Genomic DNA, 16,184 nt, shown 5'->3' with positions numbered 1-16,184 from the left:
CACTAATCTGCCTGTGCATGAAGAGTGAAGGTTGAAAGAATGGTAGATGCCCCCCGTAGAGAAGACCATCATTCTACTAAACTTGAATATAGGCTGTGATCAGCCAGAGATTGGACGCCTTCGTAACCTGAATGAAACTGCATTGTTTAAGCTCGGCAAAAATATGCTTTGGGAATATGGTTGAGTTGATTCGTCCTGGCATTTGCAGTGATGCTCTTTCATAGTATAGATTAGATTACTTTGATTAAAGTAGAAGCACTAGACTGTCATTTCTGGGCTATGAATGTGCAAGACAGCCTTATCCATACTGTTGTCTTGCAAGAAGAATAACTCCATGCATTCTTGATAGATGTGTCTAACCTTTTCTCTGACACTGGAGACTTTTTTGTGTGTGTGTATCCCCAGACAAACTATCTTGTTGTTGTAAAGCTTTCCTCAGTGTTGTGGTCATATGTACTGTGGTTTAGACTTGTTTACATCACAGCTGTGTGAAGATTCATCCCAGAATAACGCAAGTCCAACAACAGAGCTTCCTGGGTGTGTTCGCACAGCTTGGAAATTTCAGCCAGAGGGTGGATGGCTCTCTACTGAATGAATGACAACATGTTCTCATCTGCAGTTTAGTTTTGGAAAAAGATATACAACTGGATAGCAATACATTCAGTCAAGGCAGGTCTTTTCCATGTCACTCAGATTTTGAACATCTTTCTCAGGAAGAAAAACAACCCTATGCTTTGAGAGAAGAGCTCTGTGGTGATTCTGTACAGCCGTTCCCTACTTCAGTTTTGGGTCAACAGTCCAGGCAAGGAAAAACTCACGGTGGTAGATCTCCTGTAAGTCAGGCTCTCATAGAGAAAGGTGAGTCAGTGACAGAGAGCAACGGGGACGTACGCTTTCTGTAACCAAGGCATTATCCAGACCTCGAAGTAGCATCTCAGCATCTGTGAATAAAAGGGGAATTGATGACAAAGTTCAGGTGGCTGCTGGTTGTTCTCAGCATTGTGGGCCATGATGGGGAAGGAGAGAACAGCATCTTTTTGTCTGCCCCCTTTATCTTGGGAAAAGTACTGTTTGCCAGGTAATCATATCTTAGTGGGAAAGCCCCTGTAAGGATTTCCCCCACCCAGGAAGTCTCTCTATTTAGCACCTACTCTGTTTCTGCACAATTTCGCTCATTTATCTAGGAATACGTGCTAGATGACTGTGTCTGGTTCATCCCCTTGCAGATGGGAGCTGGCCCTGGATGCATGAGAGGTACTACGCTGCTTACACTGATAACCCTGCCTCACCCCAGCTGGCTCTGCACAGAGGAGGCTTGTACATCTGTGGGGACATGGCAGAGCTGGTCTGAAGGTGACTGTACAACTAGAGATGGCCAGGAATCACCTGCAGTTACTGGAGACCCTGAAGGAATTGGACATGTACCTGTTGCAGGCTCTTTTCCCTCTGGAAGTGACAGCTGTCGAGGCTGGAGTGCTCCCTCTTCTCACACATGGTGCGTCCAATTTCCACGTGGAGCATGTATTTCAGCCCTCTGACAATCTAGAGAAAGTAGTTTCCTCCTTTAAAGTAAGGTCAGGGAAAGGGATGCCAAAATTGTGGCTAGGAATCAAGTGCTACATCTGTGAATTGTGTGTGGTGTGGTGGATATAAGTGTTTTGTGTTGAATTACTTGGGTGGGGCTGAGGGGAGGTGGGGAGGGAGCTCTCCTGTGGAGCAGTCCAAAGGGATAGAGGGACATGTGCTGCTTATCTGTAGACACGCAGAGCAGTCCTGAGGAGGATTAGGGCTCCCATGTCTTGGGTGCTCTGTAGGAGGGTTAATTGGTAAATGGTTTGGAGGACCATCAGAAGCCTGGGCTCTTCTTACCTGTACCATGGCTTTGTTTATTTGTGATTCCTTAAACAGAAATAGGTCATTGGAACTGTTGTTGTATCTGTAAACCCCAAAGCGAGCTGCCTTGCGAACACCAGGATTGTTGGTGTTCATTGGGACAGGGAAGCCGGGTTTCATGGTCGAATGAGGTGGTGGTACATATGTAGCTGAAACAACACAAAACATGAGTGAAGAACACATCAGGTGCCTGAAACAGTGGGAGCTTCAGCCCTCTGAAACAATGCTAAACCTTCTTACTTGTCCCATACACTTGTGCTTCAGAAGGACTCTGCTCGCATCCATTACAAAGTAATTTTCCGTTACGTTTGAAATGGTGAAACAATCCCGTGGAATGATGTGATAGAAAAAGATGCTGCTAGAAGTGATAGCAGAGCTCAGACTGACTTAGAAGAAGCCAAGGTACCATGAATATTATCTAGAATGTCTCTAGTATGACTCCTGGCTCATAGAAGGCCTAACTTTGAATCTAGTTCTAAAGCTAGATCATGTTGTGCAGTGTACAGTATAATTTTGATCATAGAATCAGAATGGTTTGGGTTGGAAGGGACCTTAAAGATCTAATTCCAACCCCCTGCCATGGGCAGGGACATCCTTCACTACACCAGGTTGTTCAAAGCCTCATCCAACCTGGCCTCGAACACTTCCAGGGGTGAGGCATCTACAACTTCTCTGGACAATCTGTTCCAGTGCCTCACCACCCTCAGAGGGAAAAATTTATTTCTTGGATCTAACCTAAACCTGCCCTCTTTCAGTTTAAATCCATTGCCCCTTGTCCTATCACTACACACCCTTGTAAAAAGTCCCTCTCCAGCTTTCCTGTAGGTCCCTTTTAAGTACTGGAAAGCTGCAATAAGATCACCCCGGAGCCTTCTCTTCTCCAGGCTGAACAACTCCAACTCTCTCAGCCTGTCTTCATAGCAGAGGTGTTCCAGCCCTCGGATCATCTTCGTGGCCCTCCTCTGGACCCGCTCCAGCAGCTCCATGTCCTTCTTGTGTTGGGGACTCCAGAGCTGAACGCAATATTCCAGGTGGGGTCTCACAAGAACAGAGCAGAGGGGCAGAATCACCTCCCTCTTGACCTGCTGGCCACACTTCTTTGGATGCAGCCCAGGATACCAAACGCTGGTTGGCAGAGCCCTTCTGGTCTGAGTTGGCATGTAAAGTTTAATTCACAGACATAAGTCTTTCCCACACCCTCCTTAACCCTTTCATGACATCTTGAGGTTTTTATTTTAGGAGGATTTAGGTAGTGATAAAAGTGGGAGGAAAATACCCTTCCTCTACATACCAACAAAGGAGAGAGGGTGTCCCTGTGGCAGGGAAGGCCTCAGGGCAGAACTTTGACTAGCTTCCCACTGTTCTAGAGGATGGGATGCTTTGGGTGCTGAAGTGCTGTTGCCCTGACCCAAATGCCAAGGACCATCTTATCACAGCCATGAAGTGGAGGAGCAAGGTGTGTGTAGGAAACGGAGATTGGGGCATGGGTAGGGGGAACTCAGAGCTTTCAAGTTTGAGCAGTTCTTTCCACATGCCCCTTGTTACTACATATTCTTACTTGGTTGTGTAGCTAATTTCCGCATGCTCTGCTTGTTCTTTCAATAATTTAAAAGAAGCTTGAAGCTTACGGTTGATGTCATTATTTCCTCCCCTTTTACACTTGCCTTCTCCCCATTTTCTCACTTCTGAAATACAAACAAGAGGAAGAAATCTGCAACCTGTGCAAGTTGCTGTGCAGCCACTGCTGCTGCCAAGACCTGCCAGTGCAGGAGGTGGCCCTTGGAGTTCACACGATATGTGTGTGTGTTGGCAGTGAGCCACGCAAATGTGCACACAAATGTGCACGTAGAGCTTGTACTAAACTTACTGTGAAAAGCTTTTTCTCACCTCCAGCTTTTTTTCACAGCTCAATCTCTCACTAACAGCCAAGCACAGAGCTTTTAAAAAACCTCAAACCCAGCACTATGTGCCGTCATCAGCACAAGAGGCTGCAAATACTCAGCGTTCAGGCTGCTGATGTACACCCTGGTTAATGCTTTCACATCCTCCCCCGCAGGTGGTAATGGCTGTACCCCCTTGTAACACTGCTCGGGGATTAAAGGGTTGGCCTGCAAAGGAGAGGCTCAGTTCCACATCCCTACTCAACCCAAGGATCTCCAAATTCATGTGTCTCCCTGGCTGATACCCCAGCTACGTTAATGACCCTCATGTTTTCTTGCAGGTGGGAGCTGAGAGACCAAGCCATTTGTCTGAGAGGACTGGATGTTCTGCAAGTGGCTTTATCTGGTGTGGAGGTGACAAGCTTTCCTGTCCCATGTCTATGATTTATGTTGAGACTGGGTGTGCAGCCAGTGCTGGACAACCTGGCAGTGTTTTTTCACCTGACAGCCTAGAATCCACTTCTCTATGGGATGATATTTTCCTGCTGCAGCAAGGGTGGGATTCAAGAGTCACAGAAACTCATCACCACGCAGCCTAGGACTGAAGGTATTTCTGAGGCAGCACATCTTATCCAGTGCTCAGCTCATAGGTGAGACTTTCCAGAGCATCTCTTTGTCCTCTTGTCCTGAACAGAGACTCTGCCTGGGGGTTAAGGTGATGGGACCCACAGGTGATTCAAAAGGGCCATGCAGGACCCACCTGAAGTCAGAAAGGAAGCTTAGAGCAGAGCAGGGCCTTGCCCATAAGGCCAGCTGTCCTCTTCCTTAGGAATGCAGTGCTCTTCCCTTTGCCATCAATACCAACTCATACCAAGCTTTTTCCTGAGCTCCTCTAGCAACTGAGACAGACTGACAGGCTGAGAGCAGATCACTGGCTTGGGCTCCTCTGGCTGCTCTCCAGGACCTTGCTTGAATCTATGCTCTTCTGCCTGTTGGAAAGAGCAAGAGTCAAGTCTAAAGAGCCCTTGTTCCTGACTCCAATGCCTGGTAGATGCAGCAGTGTTATATGTGTCAAGGCCTCTGAAATGCAACATCTGGAGAGCTGGCCTCACAGTCTTGCAAGCTGGGCCATGTGTTGTAGGCAGGTAGCAGGTTGGTAATACACCACGTGTTGTAGGTAGATGGTAGGCGAGTATATTTCTGTCCCAGCTTTCACCGTGGGATACTGGACGTTTCACCTCCTTCACCCATTGCAACTTGGTGTTGAGAATGACTCATACCAGAGAAAAGTGGGTATAAAGTCAACTGAGCCCTTGTGGGAGAACTTTACCCCTCTCTTTTCCTCTGGTGACCTAGATTCTTCAAGGCTAGGATTTGTTTTTCTTGATGTGCTTTGATTCTCATTCAAGGCGATCACTGCATGGAGTACACACTAGTCTGAAATCTCGTTTGCTGTTTGGAATTGTTTCCACCACTATATAGTTTCAAAAACCCAGATACTCTCTGGGTTTTGATTTCTGATTTTACAGTACCTGTAGTTCTGATTTTCGTCACCACAACCTTTCCTGATAGCTTCTTGCCTAGCTTGGCCCTTGAGGGCCATTACCTTGAAAAGCTGAATGTGTGTAAGGTGATGGCCCCACTCCGAAAGCAAAGCAGAATGGCCTAGAGGGTCAGATAACAGGGCAAGGCTCTAGGCATACCGGTATCAGTGAAACACTTGTCATCCAGACCTTGGTGGGAGCAGAGGCACTGCATGACCGGCCAGGTACCTGTAACGCTCGGAAGCCCAGAGGATGTGATCTCATGACCTGGGAAAACAGCTCTTACTGCTCCAAAGGGAGATGTCTAGAGTGTTCGTATTTCAGACCCCATGCTTGCTTCTGGGTTTGGAAATGTGGGGAGGGTGGAAAAACCTGGCCCTCCTACTTCTGCCAGATGGTGGTAGGGTTAGACTGCTTTCTTGCTCCGAGTTAGCAGACAACTGCCTGTTATTAAGCAAGAGAGGGCTGTTCTTGCAGAGACAAGTTGAAATGTTGTATGAAGAGGCCCTCTCTTGTGCTTTCCTCATTGAGGAATTATTTGGGGGCCCTATTCCTGCAGTATGAGAGCGCAATCCTGTGGATGCCCTCTCCCAGCCTGCAGTGAAGCAAATAGGCAGATGGCAAAAAGGTTACCTTTTTTTTTTCATGAGGTGCTTTCAAAACCTCCTCTCCATTACTAGGAGTGAGGCGAGGCTTTATCTTTACATTTAAGATGCAGCAGAGTTCCTGCATGCCTCTGCAACCCCCAAAGGAAACCACAGCCGAAACGAAAAGCTACGGGCTAACCAAATGCCATCCCCGAGTGCATTAGTACTTTCTGTGCATGGCAGCTGAAGTAAAACTAAAACCCTCAGAGAGAAAACGCTCATGTCTGCAGCTCCCATTCTAAAGATTTAAGGCTAACTGCAATCAAGAGAGTTTCCTTGCTCAGCAAAGGAAGAAATGATACGGAGTAATGTTACATTAAAGTCAGCTAATCGGCACTCAAGTGCCCATCTGTACTTAGCAGTCAAATTGTTACCCACAGTCTTTAGATTTAATAATCAAGGTCATGCCGAGTTTAAACACTGACAAATAAGTTAAGACCATAAGTTAACTTCAAAATCCTTACATGATGTCCCTGGATAACATGGTTTGCTACAAGGTGAGAAAGTCTTTTAAGCAGTTGAAGTTTCAGCTGCAGTCTGAGCCCTGGAGTGCTGAGCCAGCATGGGCAGCAGTTGGAGAAGGGCTGTTTTTTACCAGTGCATTAGAAAGCAGCGCTCACAGGACCTCAAGGACAAGGAAAACAAGTTATTTTCCGTTCTTACCATCTGAGGTCCTGGTGAAGCCCCAGAGTGCTAAACAGCAGAGTGCGGCGAAGCTGCAAGCGAAGTTCACTGCCATCTCCACCACTTCAGAAGAGGAGCCCGCCAGGGAGAGGAGTGACTGCCTGGCTTCCTGCAGAGGAAGATGTGCCTCTTTGAATGCTCTTATTGGCTGGGAGGAAAGAAGAAAAATCACCCTAAAAACCCCTGAATCATCACAGCTCTGATGCAGACTTTGTCTCCTGCTGATGACCACATACCTTGAAGCCCAGCCACAAAGCTCTGCCTTGGTGATTGCAGCGCTTGTCCTGCATCAGACAGGGACTTTTCTTTGTGATCTTCAGGGGCTGTGCAGAAGCATGGGCAGATACATGTGATGTAACGCTGGGAAGTGGTGGTGAGGAGAGTAACAGTCATGTGCTTTGAGATTCATGGGGAAATTTAATCCCTAAAAAATGGGCAGTAAGCCCTGGGGATGTAGTTCTTGACTTGTGGGTGGGTGTCTGGGTGGGGAGAAGCCTGATAGAGTTGGACTCAGTGTCTTGCTTCCCTTGTCATGGAAATGTAGGGTTTGGGTGAGGGAGGCAAGGAAGTTTTAGGGGTAGCTTCCTGAGGGGACTGTGTGGAACAGAGCCTGTAGGAAGAGGATTTTGGTTTTGGTGGCAGAGGAGGACATTATACCTCACATTTACAAAAGGTGTTTTGACAACAACAGGAAAGGGCTGCGTTGGGTTCAGAGAAGGTGAGGTTTTCTCTAGGTGCTCTCCAGAGAGCAAGAGAAACACAGGAAGAAGAGTAGTTTGGCTCTCTGTGGCTTGCAGGACTTTTCAGCTCTGGGGTTGGATTTTCCAGGGTCAGTGCTTGGTTTCCAGAGAGGCAGCCAAGGAGCTCACAAGTCTGGGGAAAGGGCTTGGTTGCCAGACCTTGTGATGCACCTGAAATAACCAGCTGCCAGATTCAGGAGCCTGGGAGATGAACTGATGTCTCAGTGAAGGGTTGAGTGTGGTGGACCTCAGTCTGTGTATGTGCATTTGTTTCAAGCGAGCCGGAAGGTGATGGTTGCCTTTCACTTGCAATGAACTGTGTTCCTTTCTTAGCAAAGACATCTTATTGCCTGAAGGAGACTCCTAATGCAGGGTAGAGTGGGTGGTACATAAGAAGCTGGAGGAAAGTAATCTTAGTGTTTCCTTGTAGGATGAGATTAGGTAAACCCTCTGTTGAAATGTCCTTCCAAGAAGGAATGGGGCAAGCATGACGAGCCACATTTATCATCAGTCCTACTTGCATAGAGCTTCTGAATCAGACTTCCAAGCCTGTGGAAAACATTGATAGAGAACAAGAGGAACTATATTGTGGGTTTTTTTTGCCCCCTCCCCCCCCTTTTTTTTTTCGGAGCTCACGCAGTGGCCCGTCCCTCAACTGTGGCACAGGTAGGGACTGAATCAGGTATCTTCAGCCCTCTCTTTCTGCTCAAGAACTGCGCTCTACAGTTCCTACCTCACTGAGAGACTCTGGAGGGGAGTGTCTTAGTAAGCCTATAGTTGAGTCCTCCAACATACAAGAAAGGGGTGGTTGGGACCCTTGTCACCAGATCCCAACACATCTCCTGTGTGTTGCAAGAGCCTGTTTGTCACCCTGACACATGAGGCATCAGAAGGAGGTTCAGGCTTCCTGCAGGACCTCCATCTCTTCTCCCTTTGCTTCCTGGTGAGCTCACAGCCTTCTGATTTGACTAAAAAGGTGCCTAGCATGAGGGATTTGGGGGGAATCTTTCTGAAGTGTAGATTCTTTCCTTGCTTAAAACAAGCACCTTGGGACACCACTAGCAGCCCTTTGACAGGGTTTGGTGTGAGTGAGGACAATGAGTGATGAAGGCGGAGAGGGTGGTGAGGTGCACAGTGCCGGGTGGGAGGAGGGCCGTGCGTGCCACTTGCAAGCCCACCTTACTTAGCTTTGGCACTAGAGGACACCAGAAGGTAATCCAGTGTGCTGGAGCCCAAGCTCCCCTGGTCCAGGCATCCACAGAACATCTCGAGCAGTTACCTCTGACCTGAGTGCTGGGGAGACTGGGATGCCCTTGTGTGGAGCCCCTTCCTCTGAAGAGAAGCCAAAGGCAAGTGCAAAGCTCGCACAGAGCAGAGCTGTCCTCAGCAGACTGGGGACAGACCCCAGGGGCAGTGGCCTTGTTTCAGTCTCATCCAAAACTAGCCATGCCTTGGGCTCTCTTGCCTAGGAGGTTGCCTATGGCTTTGACAGATCTTGAGTGCCTGATGGTTGGTGCCCTGTGGCAGAGGGGAGCGTGCTCTGGCTGTCAGGGCACCCTTGCTCCTGATCTGATGGAAACCTGGTTTGTGCTGCCTTCTGCTGTCCTGCTGCCGTGGCATCTGTCTGCTGCCACAGACTTTGTCCTGGGGGGCTCAGGACCTGCTCTTTACTGAAGAGCACTGTTTCCCTGTCAACAGGGTTTATAAAGCCAGACAGTGACTTAAAGAAAGCAGCATGTGTCTGCAAAGGATGTGGTTTTTCCTGCCTTCTTCCCTCTCCCCTTCTTTCTATAAAATTGCTCATTTACACCTGTTGCTAATCAACTTTTCCTTTTCTAATGATCTTTTTATAATTCTGAGGAAGTTTCTCTAGTTCTTTTCTCCTAGGAAGTAACAGAGTGCTCACTAAAGAGCAGTAGTGTTAATAATGCTAGATACTGTTACGTAAAAAAAACACAAAACCAAACCAAAACAAAGAACCACCACCAAAAACCACACCAAAAAATTTATCCTCCCCAATAACTGACAAACAATAGCGAACTCGTCCAAGCCCACAATATGCGAATATTTGTTATTTTCCTTTGGGAATTTTTGTGCTGTGGAGAAACCTATGGCTGGAGACTGGGACTGTTGTCCCTTTGCCATATCTCGTTCCAATCAGGTGCCATCTCCTGGGACGCTGCTCTATGCCTCAAATCCATCTATGGGAGGAGTGGAGCAGTGTCATGTCTCATCTGACATCCAACCCAGGAAAATGAGACAAGATCCTCTTCGCATTTCAGCTCCCTCAGGGTCACTGATGGGAATTTCACCCACTTTCCCTGCAACGTGTGTGTAGACCGCTTTCTCCAGACCAGAACAGGGCATGAAGTGGGCTCTGCAGGGTGGTTTCCACTCTCTAAATTTCCCATTGTGTGGCTGTTCCTGTGCGAGCAGAAATCCTGAACAGGGAGACGATGAGAGTAAGCGGGCAAGGAAAGGCTCCCTTATTATCCCAGTGTAAACAGAGCGTTTGCTTTAAGCAGCTAGCTAGCCCTGACCCAGTCTAAATCAAGCTTGTGATCTTTCTGCGTCAAGCTGAGTGTTCTGGGTTGGGCCGGGAAAGGGTTAATTTTTTTTTTTTTTTTTTTTGTCCTTTTTCGCGGGAAGCTGAAAGGGACACGGTTCAGGCAGCTGACCCAGCCTGGCCAATGGCTATTCTATACCATGTGGCGTCATGCTCAGGGTATATATTGCGGGAGCAGCCGGGGGAGGGGTTCGCTTCGGTGATCGGGAGCGGGCGGTGCGTCGCGTTTCGCGTGCGGTCGGTTCGTATTGTTTTCATGTTTGTACGTTCATAGTTGTTTACCCTGTTTTGTTTTCCTTTTCTTGATATTGTTCTATTAAATCATCCTTATCCCAACCTACTGGTCTCGCCCCTCTCGTTCTGATTTTTCTCCTCCCATCCCGCCGGAGGGAGGAGTTGAGCGAGCGGCAGTGTGGTAGCTCAGCCGCCGGCTGAGCTAAACCACGACAGTCCTTTTTGGCGCCCAACGTGGGGCACGAAGGGTTGGGATAACGACAGAGCCAAATTTGTTATACGTGTTTATTGTGTTAATAGTGATTGATCATAATGTTGTTCCGGTTGCTTTCGTGGTGGTTTTCCGCAATTCCCTACATGTCCTATGTACTGTTTGTGATGATGTTTATGACGGTTGGGAGATGGCTCAGGGTCCTCCTGGCGCTGTACGGGATAACGAGGGCTTATGGTCCGGTCATGGCGCTGGCCACGCGGCTGGGCTGCTCCGTGTACGCGGCATTGGCATCGTGCCCGTATCTCGGGCGCCACTTCCGGAATTTTTTGGTAATCGCGCCCAACCGGCGGGGGAGGCAGGGGACGATCCTGTCCACCGGCCCTTCAGCCCGCCCTTCTCGTTCGGGCCGAGTACAACACCCTTTGAGGATTTTGAATGTCCCGGGGGGGGTGCTAGCCAGCATGGTCCTACTGCTGCTTGTCTGGAACGGGTTTCAGGTCCTGTCTGGGGTTAAAGAATTACTCAAAAAACTCAAGAGATGTGCCCCAAGGCAGGACAGTTACAAGTGGCACGGTGTGTGGGAAGATATGGGGAAATTCCTAGAACAGTGAGCATCTCAAGTGTTTTGGGAATTCACCCCCGAACAAGTACAGAGCCCTGACAAACTGATAGAGCAATTGGGAAAAGTATGCTGTCGCCCTGGCAATTCCAGGGGCACGCAGCTCGCTGCAGTGTGCTGGGGCCTGGCCCATGCCTACTGAGTGGCCGTGTCTGATACTGTTCAGCACCCTCAAAGTGGGGAGGAGGTCCCTGGATCTGGTAACAGCATGACAGATGCTGCAGCTGAGCTGGAGAACCCACCTGTTCCCCTGTCAGTGGCCCCTGTACAGAAAAGAAAGTGCCTAAAGAAAACAGCTTGCTTAGTAAGGGATGAAAATGAACCAGGACCATCACGAAAACAGGAGGAAGAGGTAGAATCCACATATGAGACATATGAGACGATGATCATCCGATTGCTATCGCAAGGTGAGCTGCGAGATATGCGAAAGGATTTTAGCCGCCTTCCAAATGAGAACATTGTTACCTGGCTGCTCCGGTGCTGGGATAACGGGGCCAATGGCCTGGAACTAGATAGTAGGGAAGCTAGGCAGCTGGGATCCCTGTCTAGGGAAGGGGGCATTGACAAAGCGATTGGAAGGAAAACACAAACCCTTAGCCTCTGGAGGTGACTTTTGTCAAGTGTGAAAGAAAGGTACCCCTTCAGAGATAATATTACATGTCGCCCAGGCAAGTGGATTGCCATGGAAAGTGGCATCCAGTACCTGAGGGAGTTAGCTGTGGTGGAGGTAATTTATGGTGACCTGAATAATGAGCAGTCACCCCTACATCCAGATGAAATCCCATGCAGTCAGTTCATGTGGCGAAAATTCCTACGAAGTGCACCACCATCATATGCCAACTCGTTGGCAATATTAGCTTGGAAAGAAGGTGAAGAACAAACGGTGCAGGATGTGGCTGCTCAACTCCGGCAATACGAAGGAAGTGTTTCTTCCTCCGTACAGGCCTGCATTGCGGGTTTGGAGAAACTGTCACAGGCGTTCCACCAATTCAAAGATGATATGTCCCACTCTCCACCTGCATGGACCTGTGTCTCAGCTATTAGAAGCAAGCGTTCCCCTGATCAAGAGAGAGAATACAGAGTGTACACACCTCGAGGTAGCCTCTGGTTTTTCCTGCGTGACCACAGAGAGGACATGAGGAAGTGGGATGGGAAACTTACCTCGACCCTAAGGGCACGGGTACAGGAACTGAAAGGAAAAACAGTCATAAAAGGGGATTCCTCCAGGAAAAGTGTTGCTCCGGTCTCCAGTGGGCAGTGCCCCAGACAGTATAGAAGGGCTGACTCCATCTCTGATCCTCTTGAAGGCACCTCTAATTTGTTCGTACAGAAGGACCATGATGAATACAGTGACCAGGACTAGAGGGGCCCTGCCTCCAGCCAGGGGGAGGAGAGGGATAACAGGATTTATTGGACAGTATGGATTCGATGGCCTGGCACATCAGACCCACAGGAATATAAGGCTTTAGTGGACACCGGTGCACAATGCACCCTAATGCCTTCACACCGTAAAGGGGCAGAACCCATTTGTATTTCGGGAGTTACAGGGGGATCCCAACAGCTGACTGTGGTGGAAGCTGAAATGAGCCTAACTGGGAATGACTGGCAAACACACCATGTTGTTACTGGTCCAGAGGCCCCGTGCATCCGGGGCATAGACTACCTCAGGAGGGGGTACTTGAGGGACCCAAAAGGGTATCGTTGGGCTTTCGGTGTAGCTGCTGTGGAGACGGAGGAAATTGAACAGTTGTCTGCCTTGCCTGGTCTCTCAGAGGACCCTTTTGTTGTGGAATTGCTGAGAGTTAAAGAACAACAGGTGCCAATTGCTACCACAACGGTGCACCGGCGGCAATATCGCACCAACCGAGACTCTCTGGTTCCCATCCATCAGTTGATCCGCCAACTGGAGAGTCAAGGGGTGATCAGTAAAACTCATTCCCCCTTCAACAGTCCCGTATGGCCAGTGCGGAAGCCCAACAGGGAGTGGAGATTAACAATAGACTATCGTGGCCTGAATGAAGTCACGCCACCGCTGAGTGCCGCTGTGCCAGATATGCTGGAACTCCAATATGAACTGGAGTCAAAGGCAGCCAAGTGGTACGCCGCAGTTGACATCGCTAATGCATTTTTCTCAATCCCTTTGGCACCAGAGTGCAGGCCACAGTTCGCTTTTACCTGGAGGGGTGTTCAGTACACCTGGAATCGACTGCCCCAGGGGTGGAAACACAGCCCCACCGTTTGCCATGGGCTGATTCAAAATGCACTGGAACAGGGTGAGGCTCCGGAACACCTGCAGTACATCGATGACATTATCATATGGAGTAACACAGCCGAAGAAGTTTTGGAGGAAGGGAAGAAAATAGTTCGGATCCTTCTGAAAGCTGGTTTCGCCATAAAATGAAGTAAAGTCAAGGGACCTGCGCAGGAGATCCAGTTCTTAGGAATAAAATGGTAGGATGGGCATTGCCACATTCCGGTGGAAGTGATCAACAAAATAGCAGCTATGTCTCCACCAACTACTAAGAAAGAAACGCAAGCCTTCCTAGGTGTTGTGGGGTTTTGGAGAATGCACATTCCAAGTTACAGCCTAATTGTGAGCCCTCTTTACCAGGTGACTCAGAAGAAGAATGATTTTAAATGGGGACCTGAGCAACAACAAGCCTTTGAACAAATTAAACAGGAGATTGTCCATGCGGTAGCCCTTGGGCCAGTCCGGGAAGGACAAGATATAAAAAACGTTCTCTACACTGCAGCTGGGGAGAATGGCCCTGCTTGGAGCCTTTGGCAGAAAGCACCAGGGGAGACTCGAGGTCGACCACTTGGGTTTTGGAGTCAAGGATACAGAGGATCCGAAGCCCGCTACACTCCAACTGAAAAAGAGATCCTGGCAGCATATGAAGGAATCTGAGCTGCTTCAGAAGTGGTTGGTACTGAAACGCAACTCCTCCTGGCACCCCAACTGCCAGTGCTGGGTTGGATGTTCAAAGGAAGGATCCCCTCCATGCATCATGCAACCCATGCTACGTGGAGTAAGTGGGTTGCACTCATCACACAAAGGGCCTGAATAGGAAACCGCAGTCGCCTGGGAATCTTGGAAGTCGTCACAAACTGGCCAGAAGGTAAAGATTTTGAAATGCTACCAGGGGAGAAAGTATCACGTGCTGAGGAGGCCCCACCATATAATAAATTCTCAGAGAGTGAAAAACGGTGTGCTCTGTTCACGGATGGGTCCTGCTGCATTGTAGGGAAACATCGAAAGTGGAAAGCAGCTGTGTGGAGCCCTATGCGACAAGTTGCAGAAGCTGCTGACGGAGAAGGTGAATTGAGTCAGTTTGCAGAGGTAAAAGCCATCCAACTGGCCTTAGATATTGCTGAGTGAGAAAAGTGGCCAGTGCTGTACCTCTATACTGACTCGTGGATGGTGGCAAATGCTTTGTGGGGGTGGATACAGCAGTGGAAGCAGAACAACTGGCAACGCAGAGGCAAACCCATCTGGGCTGCCCCGTTGTGGCAAGACATTGCTGCACGGATTGAAAAGCTAGTTGTGAAGGTATGGCACATGGATGCTCACGTACCCAAGAGTCAAGCAACTGAAGAACACCAAAACAACAAACAAGTGGACCAGGCTGCTAGGATTAGTGTTGCTCAGGTGGACCTGGACTGGCAGCATAAAGGCGAAAAATTTTTAGCTCGGTGGGCCCATGATACCTCAGGCCACCAAGGAAGGGATGCCACATACAAATGGGCTCGCGACCGAGGGGTGGATTTAACCATGGACATTATTGCGCAGGTTATCCATGAGTGTGAGACATGCGCTGCGATCAAGCAGGCCAAGCGGTTAAAGCCTTTTTGGTACGGAGGCCGATGGTCAAAGTATAAGTATGGGGAGGCCTGGCAGATTGATTACATCACACTCCCACAAACTCGCCGAGGTAAGCGCCATGTACTCACAATGGTGGAAGCAACAACTGGATGGCTGAAGACCTACGCTGTGCCCCATGCCACTGCCCGGAGCACTATTCTGGGCCTCGAGAAACAAGTCCTGTGGTGACATGGCACCCCAGAAAGAATCGAGTCGGACAATGGGACTCCCTTCCGTAATAATCTCATAGACACTTGGGCCAAGGAACATGGCATCGAGTGGGTATACCACATCCCTTATCACACGCTAGCCTCTGGGAAAATTGAGCGATACAATGGGCTGCTAAAAACAACACTAAAAGCAATGGGTGGTGGAACTGAGTTAAATAAATGTTAAAAGACTTGCATGCCTGAAGAACCTTCATGTTTGTTTTTGTGTGAGTAGGAGATGTTTGTTGCAAGTCGTGGGAGACCAGGTCTGCAAGGGAGATTGCAGAGTCTGTTCATTCTCTCACTATTGGACTGGGTTATTAGACGCTTGGAAATTGTGCAACTGTGGGGGGATTTTTTTTTATTAAAATAAAAAAACCACCAACTTTTATTATCCATGAATCAAAGATGTAATTATCTCCTCCTTTTCTATCGAAGAAGCGAACCCACAGCACCTGAAGTTTGATTTTCATGACATTTGGTGCATGAGGTGGATTTTTTCATCATTACCTTTTTGCTGCTGTCATTCAAGGTGGACCTTTGGCCACACAGCTGTCATGGTTTTAGGCTGATCCAGCAACTAAAACTCACACAGTCTCTCCTTCTCCAGTAAAGTAGAGAGGAGAGGGAAAAAAAAACCAAAGGGACTGAGGGTTGAGACAAGAACAGAGGGAGCACCCACCAACCATGGTCCTGGGCAAAACAGACAGGGCTTTTCTCAAAGCAAAACAGTTTATTAATGATTACTTAGAAGGACAAAGGGAAACAAAAACCGATTACTTGAGAGGACAGAAAGAAACAAAACCAGATCTTATAACCGACACCTTCCCCCCCCCCCTTTCGTTTTCCTCCCGGCTCTACCTTCTCCCCCCAGCAGCACAGGGGGCAGGGACTGGGGGAGTGCAGGTCAGTTCATTCCGTGCTGTTACTGCTGCTTCTTTCTTAAAGGAGAAGGAGTCCTTACACCCTTTTCCCCTGCTCCAGTGGATCCCCTACCCACGAGGAAAAATCCACAAACTTCTCCAGCGTGAGTCCAGCCCACTGGAAACAATCCTTCCCCACAGATTGCTCCGGTGTGGGCTTTACCACAGT

At 48.8% G+C, this 16,184-nt stretch overlaps 1 protein-coding gene across 1 annotated transcript; it reads right to left on the bottom strand.

Annotated features, from left to right (window-relative positions):
• Window positions 1-863: 863 nt before the first annotated feature.
• CST7 (cystatin F) lies at window positions 864-6,718 on the bottom strand. The gene is made up of 4 exons (XM_009979535.2): window positions 6,628-6,718; window positions 1,870-2,042; window positions 1,426-1,542; window positions 864-941 (listed from the first exon to the last, which is right to left on the bottom strand). The coding sequence occupies exons 1-4, from the start codon at window positions 6,701-6,703 to the stop codon at window positions 864-866; spliced, it is 444 nt and encodes a 147-aa protein (XP_009977837.1). The 5' UTR covers window positions 6,704-6,718.
• Window positions 6,719-16,184: the final 9,466 nt, after the last annotated feature.

Source organism: Tauraco erythrolophus, chromosome 2 (genome assembly GCF_009769465.1).
Source record: "Tauraco erythrolophus isolate bTauEry1 chromosome 2, bTauEry1.pri, whole genome shotgun sequence".
Taxonomy (NCBI): domain Eukaryota; kingdom Metazoa; phylum Chordata; class Aves; order Musophagiformes; family Musophagidae; genus Tauraco; species Tauraco erythrolophus.
Note: the sequence above shows the minus strand (reverse complement) of the source record. Positions and strands in the feature narration are given on the sequence as shown.

Excerpts from the sequence above, each read along its gene's own strand:
- CST7 (XM_009979535.2), bottom strand. The coding sequence starts at position 6,703 with ATGGCAGTGAACTTCGCTTGCAGCTTCGCCGCACTCTGCTGTTTAGCA. Across the intron at positions 2,043-6,627 it reads CTTCACCAGGACCTCAGATG|CTACATATGTACCACCACCT; the intron begins GTAAGAACGGAA and ends GTGTTGTTTCAG. Across the intron at positions 1,543-1,869 it reads TAAACAAAGCCATGGTACAG|ATTGTCAGAGGGCTGAAATA; the intron begins GTAAGAAGAGCC and ends TACTTTCTCTAG.